The sequence below is a fragment of the Fusarium redolens genome (genome assembly GCF_020744475.1).
Source record: "Fusarium redolens strain MPI-CAGE-AT-0023 chromosome Unknown BKA55scaffold_24, whole genome shotgun sequence".
Classification (NCBI taxonomy): Eukaryota; Fungi; Ascomycota; class Sordariomycetes; order Hypocreales; family Nectriaceae; genus Fusarium; species Fusarium redolens.
The window spans coordinates 54,822-68,034 of NW_025763687.1; the positions used below are offsets into that span (position 1 = coordinate 54,822).

Here is a 13,213-nt window from a genome sequence, read left to right on the forward strand (position 1 = left end):
TTAGAGATAAATTAGAAGATATTAAAGTAGCTCCCGTCCGCGCTTTCATCCACAACTCTCTCGACAACCTCCGTGTCTGGGCTATCGCCAATGGAATCCTCGCCGACAACTCAACCCCCGGCAAAGAATCCACTCTCGTCCGCGCAGCCCGCGAAGCTGTCGATGCAGCCTAACGCGACCTCTCCGACAAAAAATCCACCCTCGACGTCGAACAAGCCGATCTCGACTTCGACTACGGTCCAGACGATATCTTCCGTGCCCTAAAAGGAAAATGCGTGACCCTCGAAGCAGGAGAGTACACCTACGAACAATGCTGGCTCGGCAGCACAAAGCAAAAGTCAAAGAAGGGCCACGGTCAAAGCAACATGGGAAATTTCAAGCGCATCGCTCGCGAAATGGCAGATGAAGAAGACAGAATCGACGGAAAGAGTCTTGGGCGTGGTGAGCGTATGTTGTTGAAGTATGAGGATGGTCAACAGTGCTGGAATGGGCCCCAGAGGAGAACGGATGTCTGGTTGGGTTGTGCCGAGACGGAGGAGTTGTGGAGGGTTAGTGAGAGTGAGAAGTGTGTTTACAGGATGGAGATTGGCACGCCTGCTGCCTGTGACTTTTCGAGATGGGATGTTGGAAGTCAGCCCAAGAAGCCTAGACATCGAGATGAGCTATAAACAGCGGAGGAAAGAATGTTGAATTGGAACAATGTTGATTGAGATAGAATACAACAAGATTCATCTAGGCTTTATACTCGTACACTACATGGACAAACATACAACGAAAAGCTTCCTGATATCGCATTTCCCACCCCCAACTCCCGCAAACTTGAAGCAAATACATACATAAAAAGGCACCGGCTAGCAACATCTTTCTTCTGCGAATCTACCAGAAGCTGCACCATCCTATATAGTGCTGACACAGATTCTCCAGCTTAGTAGCCTCCATGATCAACTTGTTAACCTGCGCGATGACATCCAGCTCCTCGTTATTCTTAAAATCACGACCCGTGAGCTTCTGCTGCACACGATCCAGCACCTCCACAGCTCGCGCGTTCTGACTTTCTACTTCGGGTGCGCCGCCGTTTGTCATGGCTTCGCCTGCTGAACTGTTTGTGCGAGCGCGTGCGCGTGTCTGGATTGATGCTTCGGGGGCATTGACGAGTTCGGAGGGTGTTACGTCGCTGTCGAGAATGGAGGCACGGCGGGCGCGGACACCGCCGGGGACAGGCATTGCTACGTCTCTGTCGGAGCGGAAGTTGGGGCCTGTTGGGGATGCGGCATTCGTTAAGCGCCATGTAAGGAGGGGATCATGAATGAACTGTGACTGTTAGTATGGAATCTTCAGCTTGGAGATGGAGAGAAAACTTACCGCTTCGAGAACAGCCATGACGCTTTCTTTGTTGTCGCGTAGAACTCTCATTACGTTCTCGCATGTAATTCTGAAGCTACCCTCAATATTGCTGACACCCATAGCATAGGTCAAGATGCGAGTGAGACGGAAAGGAACCCTCTCGGGGTACTTTTCTCTCTTCATCGCCACCTCGAAACAATCACCGAAATCGACATGAATGATCTTTCCAGTGACACGATCAAGCTTCAAGTTGGAAGGATGACGATCACCCAGACCCAGAATATATCCCACCATGGACATGACACCCAGAGAGCGAGTGTAGTTCGTTCGTCTCTCAAGCCAAGCCTCAGAAGACTTTGACTTGAGCCAGAGAACACGGTACAAGTCTTGTCCGGTGGTGTTATCCAGTGCATAACCAAACACCTCGACTTTCTGCATCAAGGTTAGGTTATCGTAGTCAGGCGCCATCTGAAGCATGATGCGATGTTCAATATTGAGCAGAATCTTGCGGCTCTCACGATACTCCCTAATAAGAACGTGAAGAGTGTCGCTGTTGGGAAACCACCCGAGCAGACCGCTATTCTGCGACAGAGGGATGGCAGGGTAGCGCTGAATGTTGAGATGGCGCTTGAAGCATTCAGAGTCGTAAGCCAGAAGGGTATTGCATAGGCCGAACAGCTGCATAACTCGTTCGTCCTGGCGAATATCCTCATGGCCCTTTAGCAAGAAAGCGTACGACTTTCCGTCACTACCGTTGATGTTGAGCTTTCGTGGGCGCTGCTTAGAGTTGATAACACTAGACGTCGTGTCAAAGGACATTATCCTTACGATGGGCTGTCCGCTCTTGTATGTTCCGGGAACTGCCAGGTTCAAGTTCTTGGCGTTGAGGAGCTTGGGCGAGCAGTACGTCAACTCCAGGGTGGTAACCTGAGGTAGCTGCCTACTTATTCTGCGGAATACCTGATAATACAGATCCCACGCCTGGTTCAGATCGTTGACGTCTTGACTTGTCTCGTACTGTCGACACCAATCTTGCGCCTCCTTGAGGCCTCGGCCGAACGCTTGTGCGAAAGAGATCTCACGAAGAGTCTCGGGACCGCGCTCAAGAAGCTCATGCAAAGGCTCGAGTGTTGCAAACATACCCTCAATATTGTGATCACCAAAGTACAAACGCGAAGCCTCTTCCAGTCCCTCATGCCAGAGTTCATGCCACAAGACAGCTACACGAATCAGTTCATGACTGACCGTGTCAGCTTGGGCGACCAGGTTTGCGCTATGCTGCCGCATACTATCCATAATATGAGCTGCAGAGCGGGATCGGCGTGTGTTCTGCCAAGATTTCATGGCGACAGTGAGGGGATAAACCAAAGCCTGCGGATGAGCTCGTCCAACATCGGCAAGAAGGTTATGCACTGACTGCTGAACTCGCTTGTTAGGCTGGTTGATTCGTGCGATCAGTTGAGGAATCACTTCAAGCCAGGTGTCGACGCTGACATTAGCAAAGCCTTCTGTAACAGCTGTGTTGACATCTGCGCTTCCACCATGCGTAAACCAGAGTGTGAGCAGTCGGAGAGTATCCTGCAGCGAACTTCCCTGTGAGAGTGCGATAGATTTGAAGAAGCCCTTGACAGCCGGAACAACGTGGTCAATCACCATGTTGTGATCCGTCCTTGGCAAGTGTCCTTCGTTTCCAGCTGTGAGAGTCTGAACGATCTCAAAGTTGGCCAACGCCCAAGCGTGCCAGGCTTTGTACCAGCGAGGATTGTACTTGGTCGCCTGAGAATACGATGTGAGAATATCCTGAACCTGAGTATATTGCCAATCATCCTTGTCGAGCGCAATTAGCCATTCTCCCTGTCGCAAGTAGCATTTGGCCAACAGGACCGTCTGATCATACAGTGCTCGCTGAGTCTGTGGGCTCATGAGAGTAGGGTCCATCTGGTTCTGGAACCCATAGTCGCCAGTGATGTTGACCTCACTACCAGCTTGTGCATTCAGGTGAGCCTTAGCAACCTCCAAACGATGAGCAGCATCATTAGTGAACTTGCGCAGACAATACAGTGTCTTCTCGGGAATGTTGGCCTTCTTGTTAGCAGGCAACTGCTGCCCGAGTTCCCACTGGTACTTGAGCACAGCGTAGATGACCTGTGCAGCTGGTGAGTTCCTTGGACCAGGTCCTGGCTGTCGCTGTTCACTCCAGTAGGGAATCGTGGATACCAAAGGAGCGTCAGTTCCAATAAGTTGCTTGAGTGACTTCTCAGCCAGTCCCATTCGTCCAGACTTGCGGCAAAGGTTTGCAAACTTGATCCACATGTGCATATTCTCGGTCGGCGCGATCACAATGGCACGTAACCTGAGCATTCGCTGCCAAATCTCGACGTTCCTCTGACAACCTTTCAGTCGTGTCTCCCAGGTGCGTCTCATGATGGCCTGCTTCTTCTCGTCACATTGCTTGTAGACGATGAGCTCTTCAAGCTCAGCAAGCATTTGCACCCGAACGACGACCTGGTATGCCCGGTTGTACGACTCACTAACCAATGCACTTAACTCGGTATCTAGGCCTTCGCGAGCTTGCTGAACGCAGGCAATCGCCTCGCGGAACTGGTTGCGATGGAGTGCCAAAATCGCACCAAAGAATGATCGATCAGGTGAGTATCTCTTGAGCGATGAGAGATAGTTGTCCATGGAATCCCACTTGTTCAGACCCCACGCAGCGGCTGTCGCAAGCGGTGCAATCATTCTCTGAACCTCAGGCGTAGAGTTGGCCCAAGTACTACCGGTCAAAGAAGCCAAAGCCTCCCACTCTCCCAAAGCATGCAAACATCGCATCTTACCCATGACAATATCAACGGGTATAGCTTGATCCTCGGGCACCTCCTCCTCACGCTTATTATAAAACGCAAGTGCCTCTTCCCAACGCTCCAGCTTCTCAAACCAGGTTTCTCGCAGCTGGATGCCTTCCTTATATAACTGAGCTTTGCGGAGAATACCAATGGCAGCATCGGACTGTTGTAGCTGATTGTTGATAACGATCAGGGCTTCGACTGCACCGCTGCTCTGGTCTTGAAGGAACTCGAGTTCCTTGTAGTGCAAGGCCTTTGCATACGCGTGACAGCAAGCTGCCTCCCTACCGAGAACTCGAATATCGATCGGCAAAGCCTTGTCGTCATGCTCCATAAACTCGGCGAGGTTGAGTAGGAGGCCAAGCAGATCGGGCGGGACGCTCTCGGATTTTATAGCGCTCTCAATGTTCTGGATGAGCTCGTCCTGGAATTGTTCATAAAGCTCGCTCCAGCAAGACACGAACGCTGAGTTGAAGAGCTCACGAGCCAGAGGTAAATACACACTGGCGAGGCTGGCGCAAGCTCGAAGTGCGTGGTTCGGTGATTCGGTAAGCAGTGTTGTACTGAACCGTCGTAGCCACTCTTGCCAATCCTCCTTTGTGGATTTGCCTTTGGTATCCCAGGCAGCCTTCAAATGGATAGCATTCATCTCCAACTTCTTCGTGCCTTGATCCGCAAAAGGAGGCTCGTCTGCGCCATCGGCAAAGCCAGCACCAGAGCTCAAACCTTGTGGCAGAACCTCCCCCTTCTGAAGCTTGCTCACAAGCAGCTCGTAGTTGGAGTGCTGAATCTGGTGCTGATTGATGACCTTGTTGACAGTCCCCATAAAGTGTAGATAGTCTTTGCCCAGCTGTTGGATGAGCGCACAGAGCGTATCTAGAGCAGCAGTACGGAGTGGAGGTTCGCCCATGTCCAAAACACGTGTAAGAGGGTGAATGATTTTCGCAGCGAAGTCATTAAGATTCACCTGGCGAGAAATCTTACCAATTGTATCGATAGCCTGCTTCCTGACGAATGTAGGTTGGCCATGCTTCTCGAACGTCCTGACAATGACGGGGATGATGAGATGCATGTACTCCTCGGCACTGGCACCAAACACCAAAAAAGCGTGCATCACCCTCTCCGACGGTGTTCGCTTGGCGGAAGTATCCTTGTCGAGGACACCAAGCATCAAGGGTAGCAAACCAGCGAGGTAAAATTTGAATTCACCCTCAAGCGACCTCGAAATGGCCTCTACAAGCGACAAGATGGTGGTCTGTAGTGATGGCGAGGTGTGCCAGTACTCATGCAAAATCTCGACAATTGATGGAAGATAATTTCTTATATGTTGCCGCACGATGCTGACGAGAGTGGCCAGTTGGTTGAAGTAAGACTCGAGTCTCGTGGAAGTGGCCGATCGTATCACCTGGAGGAATGCCGGTATGATTCTATCAAGGAACGAAACACACTCCAAGCCCAGGGTGCGGAAGATGTTCATAATAGCTTCAATCACAGCCGCGTGGTGCTGAACCAATGAAAAGCCCTTCAAGATCCAGAGAAGAGCATTAATCACAACAGTCGGGAAGTACTCTTTGTTAGAGGGTGTCAGTCCGGTCATCATGAGAGAAATGTCGGTCAATTGGTTGGCCTCGCCTCGTCGGGAATCGGGAGTTCGTTCTTCGGCTTGAGTTGGTGTTAATAGCTGGAGCAATTTGCGCCATTTCGAAAGATTTACCTGGTGTTTGTAAGGGTCGAGTGCACCCAGGATACCCATCAGCTTGATGGTCTCCTGTCGCAAGGGCACGCGTTGTCCTTCGGTTCTGATGATACTCTGTAAAATTTCGAGCAGTTGAGGATATTCGATGTATGGTTGGATAACGTATCCTGAATTACTTGCGAGTTGTCCCAAAGCATGCAGAGCAGCCTCTCTTTTTACGTTGGAGCTCTGGTCCTGTAACGCATCAAGAACGACTGGCATCAATTTGTCCTTGTAAGGCATCATATCCTCGCCACCCACAGTAGCAAGCTCGCCAATGGCCTTGAGAATTGTGGCGGCAACCGAAGGGTTGTTGTCCTTCGCTTTCGGGAGAAGGACTGAGATCATAGGCTCAACGTATGGCTTGATAAGTGATTGCGCATTCTGTACCAGAAGGCTCAATAGCTTTGCGCTCTCCTCCTTGTTACGGGCGACATCGGAAAATTCGAGCTCCGTAAGCATCTGAATGAGAGTCTTTCGTAGTGAAGGAATGACATATGCTGGATTGTACCTAGCCAAGCGGCCGATAATGGAGATGGCCACTTCTCGAATGGAGAAAACTTCATCGTTGAGCGCAAAGAAGAGGATGCGAATGTTCTCAGCCTTGGCCAAGTGTCTGTCAAATCGTTCATCGAGAGCCGCCAGAACTGTCCGCCTGATATTCGGTTCAGGATCTGAGACTCCGACCGTGAGAAGTTTCTCTATCACATCACCCACAACTTGAAGCGCATGGTAACTGGTCTGGTTGACAATCGGATCGCGAACGTATAATTGGCAACATGTTAAAGCCGCTGCCTCACGAATCTCTGGATCCTCATCTTCAACATACTTGATTGCGACATCGCGGACAAACTCGTTCAAGACATGTCCTGAGAAATCGAAGCTACCAAGAGTGTTGAGCGCCAACTTAACCTCAGCCTTCCTATGCTCATAAGCATGGGGATCTTTTGCGTCTTTGGGAATAATAGGAACTGAGTTGAGGGTGTTTGGCTGCGGAGCACCAAGGGGCTTGAAGGGTTCGCCGCAGAGTACCATGCTGAGCATATCAAGTAGTCTCTCCTGGATTGTCGGTTTGACTGGAGGGATATAGAAACCCATGTCGACAAGGGCTTGTGTGAGCTTGGGGGTGAGGTCGCACGCAAAGATGGGATCCAGAAGTGCCTCCATGTATTTGCTCAGTGTCTGGCCGACAGCTACAGCAAGACGACTGATACAGTCAAATACCGGGTTGACTGAACCTCTTTTGCGAGACTGAACGCTGAGACCTTCTCGCACATAGATCAAGACACCATCAAGGTACGGAGCAATGGCGCTCTTGACCGAATTGGCAATGTTACCAATTGCAAGGAAGGCATCATTTCGCTCCTTGTCTTTCTTCAGCATGCCCGATAGATATACCATGAATTTGTGTAGCCAAGTATGCGCAAAGTCAGCTGGTGAGTAGCTGGCAAGATCTGGGATCACAAGAACCACAGTCTTTCGAATAGTGGGATCTCTGTGATCTTTGTGCTTAAAGACAATTTCACATGCTTCTTGATAATGTTCCTGCATGTACATAGCTCCCTGCTCGAGCAGTTCCTTGAGAACCAGCAACGAACCGTGAATTGATTCGACCGTGTTGATCTTGAGACCTGCTTTCGACTCGTTGTAAATCTTACTCATCCAGAGTTGCTTCATCTCCTGGTCTCGTTCGCGAAGGATTCGGAAGCAGGCGCTAACTGTTTCCGCCGACGTAGCCCGAATAAGCTGCCGGGTGTCTCGAAGTCCTATCCAGATCCAGTCGAAGATTGTCGGGATGTATTGATACATCAGTGTCGGGGCGCTTCGGGCCAATTCGCGCAGGACGAGGACTGCGCTGTATCGTCGCTCCTCCACGCGTTCATTCTGTAGCCATTCGAGAGCTGTGTTGACCTCCGAGTCCACCACTTCCGAGATCATTGATCCACCAGGTTGACATAGTTTTCCAAGCGCGATCGCAGCTGGTTGCATAGGGTTGATGTCCTTGCCTCGAAGGATCGTCTTAAGATTCTGTGTGAAACGCGTGTATTTGACACCGACGTCGACGCCTTCGAAATCAATAAGCGCATCAAGGGCGTAGATGCCTCCGAGTCGCTCGGACGAGTCGCTCCCATGTGTAATGAGCTGTGTAATCTTGTTGTTGACTGAGTTGTAGAAAACCTGAAATTGTTCAGGGCTATGGTCTCGATGACAAACAGCTACAAGCTCGCGAAGCTGTACGGCGGATCGTTTTCGCAAATCGTCGCTTGTTCTGTGGAAATATTAGGCCCCTTGCCCTACCAATCGTCACATGGTGAAACTGACCTTGATCGAAGACCGCGGGAGATTTGCTCCAGTCGCTCCAAGGCGACATGCTGTGCCTGCGCCATGATGCCGTCGCGGCACTCGTGTGTGAGCGATCAAGGGCACATGTACTCGGATATCGAGTGCTCGATTGTGGGCGAGAGTTCTTCGAGGAGGGTTCGAGGTGGAGGGGGAGATCGTAATTAAGCGTTGAGCGTGGGCGCGCGTGCACGTGTCGTGTCGCATGCCGGGCATGGTCTCAATGATCCTCAGCAACAACAGCCCTTAGTAATCAAGCTGGATGATTTAAAGTAAAACCTGTGGGATGGAATACCCCACACAGAAGATAAAACAAATCAACTCACTACTGCTGCTCATTGTGAATGACCCGACCTTCAATCCATTTTAAGCACATCCAGTGCGACAGTTATGAGCCCGGAGACTCTTCCGCTACGTCGCACGCGATATTTATCACCATTACCAGCTTTCCTGTCAACCTGGACGCAATGAAATCCTTCTTCCGACAGGAAATTCTCTTCAGAGAAACCGGAACGAAGTTGGACCGGTTGCATTATGCTTACTGCGGGGTTCATCACCAGCCGCGAAAGCAGCAACAAGATCTTACAGAGAAGACTCAGAAATACTGATATTTTCGTAATGATTTCACTTAAAAGGAAGCTAACGCATTAAATAGAAGTCAATTAAAAAGTGAAGTTAACATTCCCTTTACCGAAAAAAAAAACGTCAAACACAAGATGTTGATCAACGACCATAACCTCGCTATGCTCAACGCCTGTGAAGACTGGACGAACTGGATTAATTCTATCGAGGACCTTGCTGTGCGTAATGATGTCTGGAACTATTGTGATCCAGAAGGGATCGAAAACCTGGTCTTTACTGCGACCAAACCATCAGACTCAGCGAGCAAGGATACGATCCAGAAATACCACAGCCTCCAGGCTATCTACGAGAGCGAGAAGAAGAAATATGACAAGGTCTCTGATCGCATCGACCTCACGGTGTGTCAGGAGTTCAAGCAACACTACCTCGGAATCCATGACGTCCGCGGCAAACTCATCGCGCTGGCTGATAGCATCCAACCCATCGCGAAAGATCAGAACCAGAATGTCAGGACCGAGTTCGAATCGCTTAAGAAAGGCCCTGGCAGCACTAGTCTTGACAAATGGCTTAGCCGCTGGCCTGCTCTCGTCAGCAACGCCAAGCGTTACAAGATCGAGAATCTCAGTGAGTCACAGATTTGTGATGCCTTCATTGAAGCATTTCGTGAAGTCAACCCACCGTTCTACAACTATATGAAGTCCTAAGAAGCTCTGGTTGAGAATGAGAAGAACCTCATCAAGGAGGCAGCAAAAAACATGAAGAAGATCTCAAACGCGTTTCTCACCGCGCTTAACGAGATTAGTCCTGACCATGCCAGTAACGGCTCTATCACCGTTGCAAGCTCGGCTGATTCTGAAGAGGACGAAAATGATCAAAATGATGATGCCACTATTGTTCAGAAAGCTCAGAATACAACGAACAGAGCTCTCAGGACCTTCCGCAAGCTCAACCCAACCCTCTCCGAGAGGAAGATCACGATCGGATTCTGTATTAGGCAATTCAGAACAATGGCACCACCGAAGGAGAACGCTACTAGGGGACGAGCAGCCCATGCCACATTCCAAGATAGGAAGCGTGACTATGGCTGGGACTCGCAAAACGAGGAGAGCCAGCCCCAGCAGAAAAGACAGCGAACACAACCTTCATCTTCGAGCACAAACCCTACTGTACCAAATACCACTGGTAATGGCATCCAATACCACTTTTCGTGGCCCGTGCACCTTTCTATTTTAGATTTTTGGGAATTTGGGTCGCAGTATGAGAATATTTGGTCCGTGCGCCCTCTCCAACTTCCCAGGCGGTCAATAGGCGGACGGGTGCCCGTCCTTCTAAAATTGGACGGGGTCCCGTCCCAATTGCCATATCTGGTATAGCTTACTCCGCTATCGGTCTCTTTCGCGCCGTTTCGAATGTCGCGTTTTATTTCACTCGTTGCTAATCGTGTCGAGACTATGGGCTTACGACGACTGCTTGGCTATGAACGTCAACCAATCTCAAAGTCCTAGTTATCAGACAGACAGGTCTATTACGCCCGGTAGGCCACCGCCCATAGGGCTCTAAAAACTAAAAATACATACATTTCGCCAATTGATGCCTTGATCTCGCAAAGCCCCTATGTTTCCCGCCTTGTTCTTCTCTGTCTCTTCATTATTCTCCTTCTAGATCCCCGTATTGGTTAGTGGTCGCAAATCAACTTAAAGCCCAATTCCTCCAAGTGTTCAGGTTCCTATCTTCGGCGACTGAAGCAGTGTTTGCTATTGGTTGTACGAGGGTAGCTGTTGTTAGTAGATGTGTTTCAGCAATTGGTAGGTGAGTGGTGTTGTCATCTCTGCTCTAGGCGACCTGTAGCGATCGCAAATCTGATCGTGGCTCGCACCGCTTCCATATTCGGTGCCCATTTCTGTCCATCCGACGCTGCCTTGCCTCCCAGGTGGAAAGAGAGGTTGCCACGTTTTTCTTCTACACATTGTGACATCATCTCCTTGCGTTGTGCTGTCCATTTTACGCATCGAAAGAGAAAGTGTTCTACTGTTTCCTTTGCCTGCCCACATGGACATTCATCTGTTGGTGCTGCTCTAATCTGATAGAGATAACCGTTTAGTCGCGCCATTCCGGTTCTGAGCTGTGCTAACACGCTGGCTTCTTTCCACGATAGCTGATCGTAGAGTATACGGGTGTGTTTTCCGGGTAGAGCTAAGTCGACCTTCTTTGAATGCCTGCCAACTCCGTCTGGTAGCTTTCTCTCATTCCGCAGGCCTGCCCTTGTTCCACTGAGAATTGTAGTCTTTACTTTGATCGCCCCTTTTCGCGGTGTGGCGTATGGCTCGGTCGCATGACGGGCTGACATCTTGGCTATCTTCTGGATTTTGAGCTCACCACCAGATGGTAGCCACATGAGATTGACTCTGTTTCCGTCTTCTCGGAGCTTCCCTACGGCATCATATATCCTCCGAATATGGCTTTGGCCTGATTGTTGGCGAGGATTTCCTATAGCTTGTGCCGCCGATCTGTTACTCGTCAAGATCACAACGACTCGATACTTCGTCTCCGGCAGACAGTTAAGCCCATGGGCGATAGCTGCCAATTCGGCTGCGTAGGGGTTGTGTTCTTCTCTCGTGCCCAGCGTGACCGAAAAGTTCTCAATGATCTTGCCGGCCCTTGCCACAGATACGGGAGTCCGAACCGTTCCTCCTATGCCAACAAGATCGTTCCTTGCGGAGCTGCTTGTCGCTATTCTGACCACCCATTCTGCTTTGGCTAGTTCTTTGATCTGGTCCTCGTTTTCCCCTTCCTGTCCGCTCAGCACGGCTTGCATACGTGCCTCCCACGGTGCAAGGGCGAACGGCTGAATGACTTCCATGGTATTTCTTGGTAGCTCTTTGCATACGTCTGCAATGCATCTAAGAGGAAATATGTAGCGCCGAAAAGCTTTGATCCCTCGTAGGAGGTTTCTGACTGGATTAGTCCGCGGCAGCGTATGAATGTCTACCCAAAGCTTGCTTGCTCTCCTCCAGAACCGTTCATGAATGGTCGCTATGTGAGCTTCCGCTTCAGCTACCCCTGTAGCCACGCTTGTAAATGATCCTATGACTGCCTGTACTCCTACTCTTTGTACTCGATGAATGGCATATGCCGACGCCGTTTTGCATGCGTGCATCCAGACGTTGGAGGCATAGTCTACCACGGGAGCTACCATGGCTGTGAAGAGCTGTCTCGTTGTCGAGGGAGCCATCCCCTTCAGGCGTTTCAGTTCCATTGCAGCTTCTAGCCCCCTAGTCGCTGCCCTGGCCATGTGCTGTTTGTAATGCAGGCGCGAATCCATGACGACTCCAAGGACCTTGACTTGGTCTTTGGGAGAGACTTTCTCGCCCTTGATGGTGAACGGTTCCGAGTCTACCCTGCCTGTGTATCTAGTAAAATGTATGATCGCCGTCTTTTCCGCTTCAAAAGTTGCGCCGCTGCGCTTCTCCCAGTCCAGAGCCTTGTCGATTATTGCTTGTATTCCTCTCTGGTTGCTCTGGGCTGTGGGTCTAGACACCCACGCCGTGTAGTCGTCAACAAATGCGATGGCTCCGCCATTCCTGTCGATTTGGGTCTGCACTAGATCCGCATTGGAGAATAGGAACAGTATCGGTGATAAGGGCGATCCTTGCGGGAGTCCTGCTTGTGGTAGAAGTCTGCTCTCGGAACTTTGTCCATTAATCATGATGGTCGCAGTTCGCTCGGAGCAAAATGCATCCACCCAGCGTAAAACCCCCTCAGGGATCCCTCTTGCTTTCATCCGCTGCAACAATCTCTCCTTACACACACCGTTGTATGCGCCCTTTACGTCGAAGCTGATGAGACTCACAACGTGACGTGAGCGCCATGTTGAGAATATGTGCTCTTGTAGAAGTACGAGGGCCTGCTCTGCCGACCGCTGCTTGCGCGCACCGAAGTGGTTGGTCGGAAGAAGTCCGTGAGTCTCTATCGCATGGGAGATCCTCGCGGCAACAACCGACTCCAGCACCTTGCCCAGCGTAGCGAGAAGCGAGATCGGTCTCCAGGCTTTCGCGATCGTATAATCATCTTTGCCTGGCTTCTTGAGCGGGATGATTCGAGCATGTCTCCACTGTCTTGGTATAACGCCTTCTTCTAGTGATGTTTGAAAGATGTCGAGGACGTCGTGTTTGACCGATGGCCAGATCTGCTTCCATACAATCGCTAGTAGTCCGTCTCCCCCTGGCGCCTTCCATGACTTTGTCGCCCATAGCTGACGCTCCACTTCCCCCAAAGTCAGGTCCGGCATCGTTACAGGGGCTCTCCGATGCTGCAGCCCTTCGTCTTCGATGTTGTCTGGTAGTGGCGGGAAGAACTTGGCAAGAAGCTC

At 50.6% G+C, this 13,213-nt stretch overlaps 4 protein-coding genes across 4 annotated transcripts; 3 read left to right on the forward strand and 1 right to left on the reverse strand.

Moving 5' to 3' along the window:
- Positions 1-233: 233 nt before the first annotated feature.
- BKA55DRAFT_526613 (glucosidase II beta subunit-like protein-domain-containing protein) lies at positions 234-668 on the forward strand (the record flags this gene model as incomplete). Its single annotated transcript, XM_046188858.1, has 1 exon — positions 234-668. A coding segment is annotated over one exon (435 nt), but the record flags the coding sequence as incomplete, so codon positions are not given.
- Positions 669-876: 208 nt separating this feature from the next.
- Positions 877-8,309, reverse strand: BKA55DRAFT_696782 (armadillo-type protein; the record flags this gene model as incomplete). The annotated part of the gene is made up of 3 exons (XM_046200302.1): positions 877-1,311; positions 1,363-8,191; positions 8,245-8,309. The coding sequence occupies 3 exons, from the start codon at positions 8,307-8,309 to the stop codon at positions 877-879; spliced, it is 7,329 nt and encodes a 2,442-aa protein (XP_046042682.1).
- Positions 8,310-9,005: 696 nt separating this feature from the next.
- Positions 9,006-9,389, forward strand: BKA55DRAFT_474080 (uncharacterized protein; the record flags this gene model as incomplete). The annotated part of the gene is made up of 1 exon (XM_046186157.1): positions 9,006-9,389. A coding segment is annotated over one exon (384 nt), but the record flags the coding sequence as incomplete, so codon positions are not given.
- A 354-nt stretch (positions 9,390-9,743) lies between these two features.
- On the forward strand, positions 9,744-9,968 carry BKA55DRAFT_486626 (uncharacterized protein; the record flags this gene model as incomplete). The annotated part of the gene is made up of 1 exon (XM_046186227.1): positions 9,744-9,968. A coding segment is annotated over one exon (225 nt), but the record flags the coding sequence as incomplete, so codon positions are not given.
- Between the last annotated feature and the right edge of the window lie 3,245 nt (positions 9,969-13,213).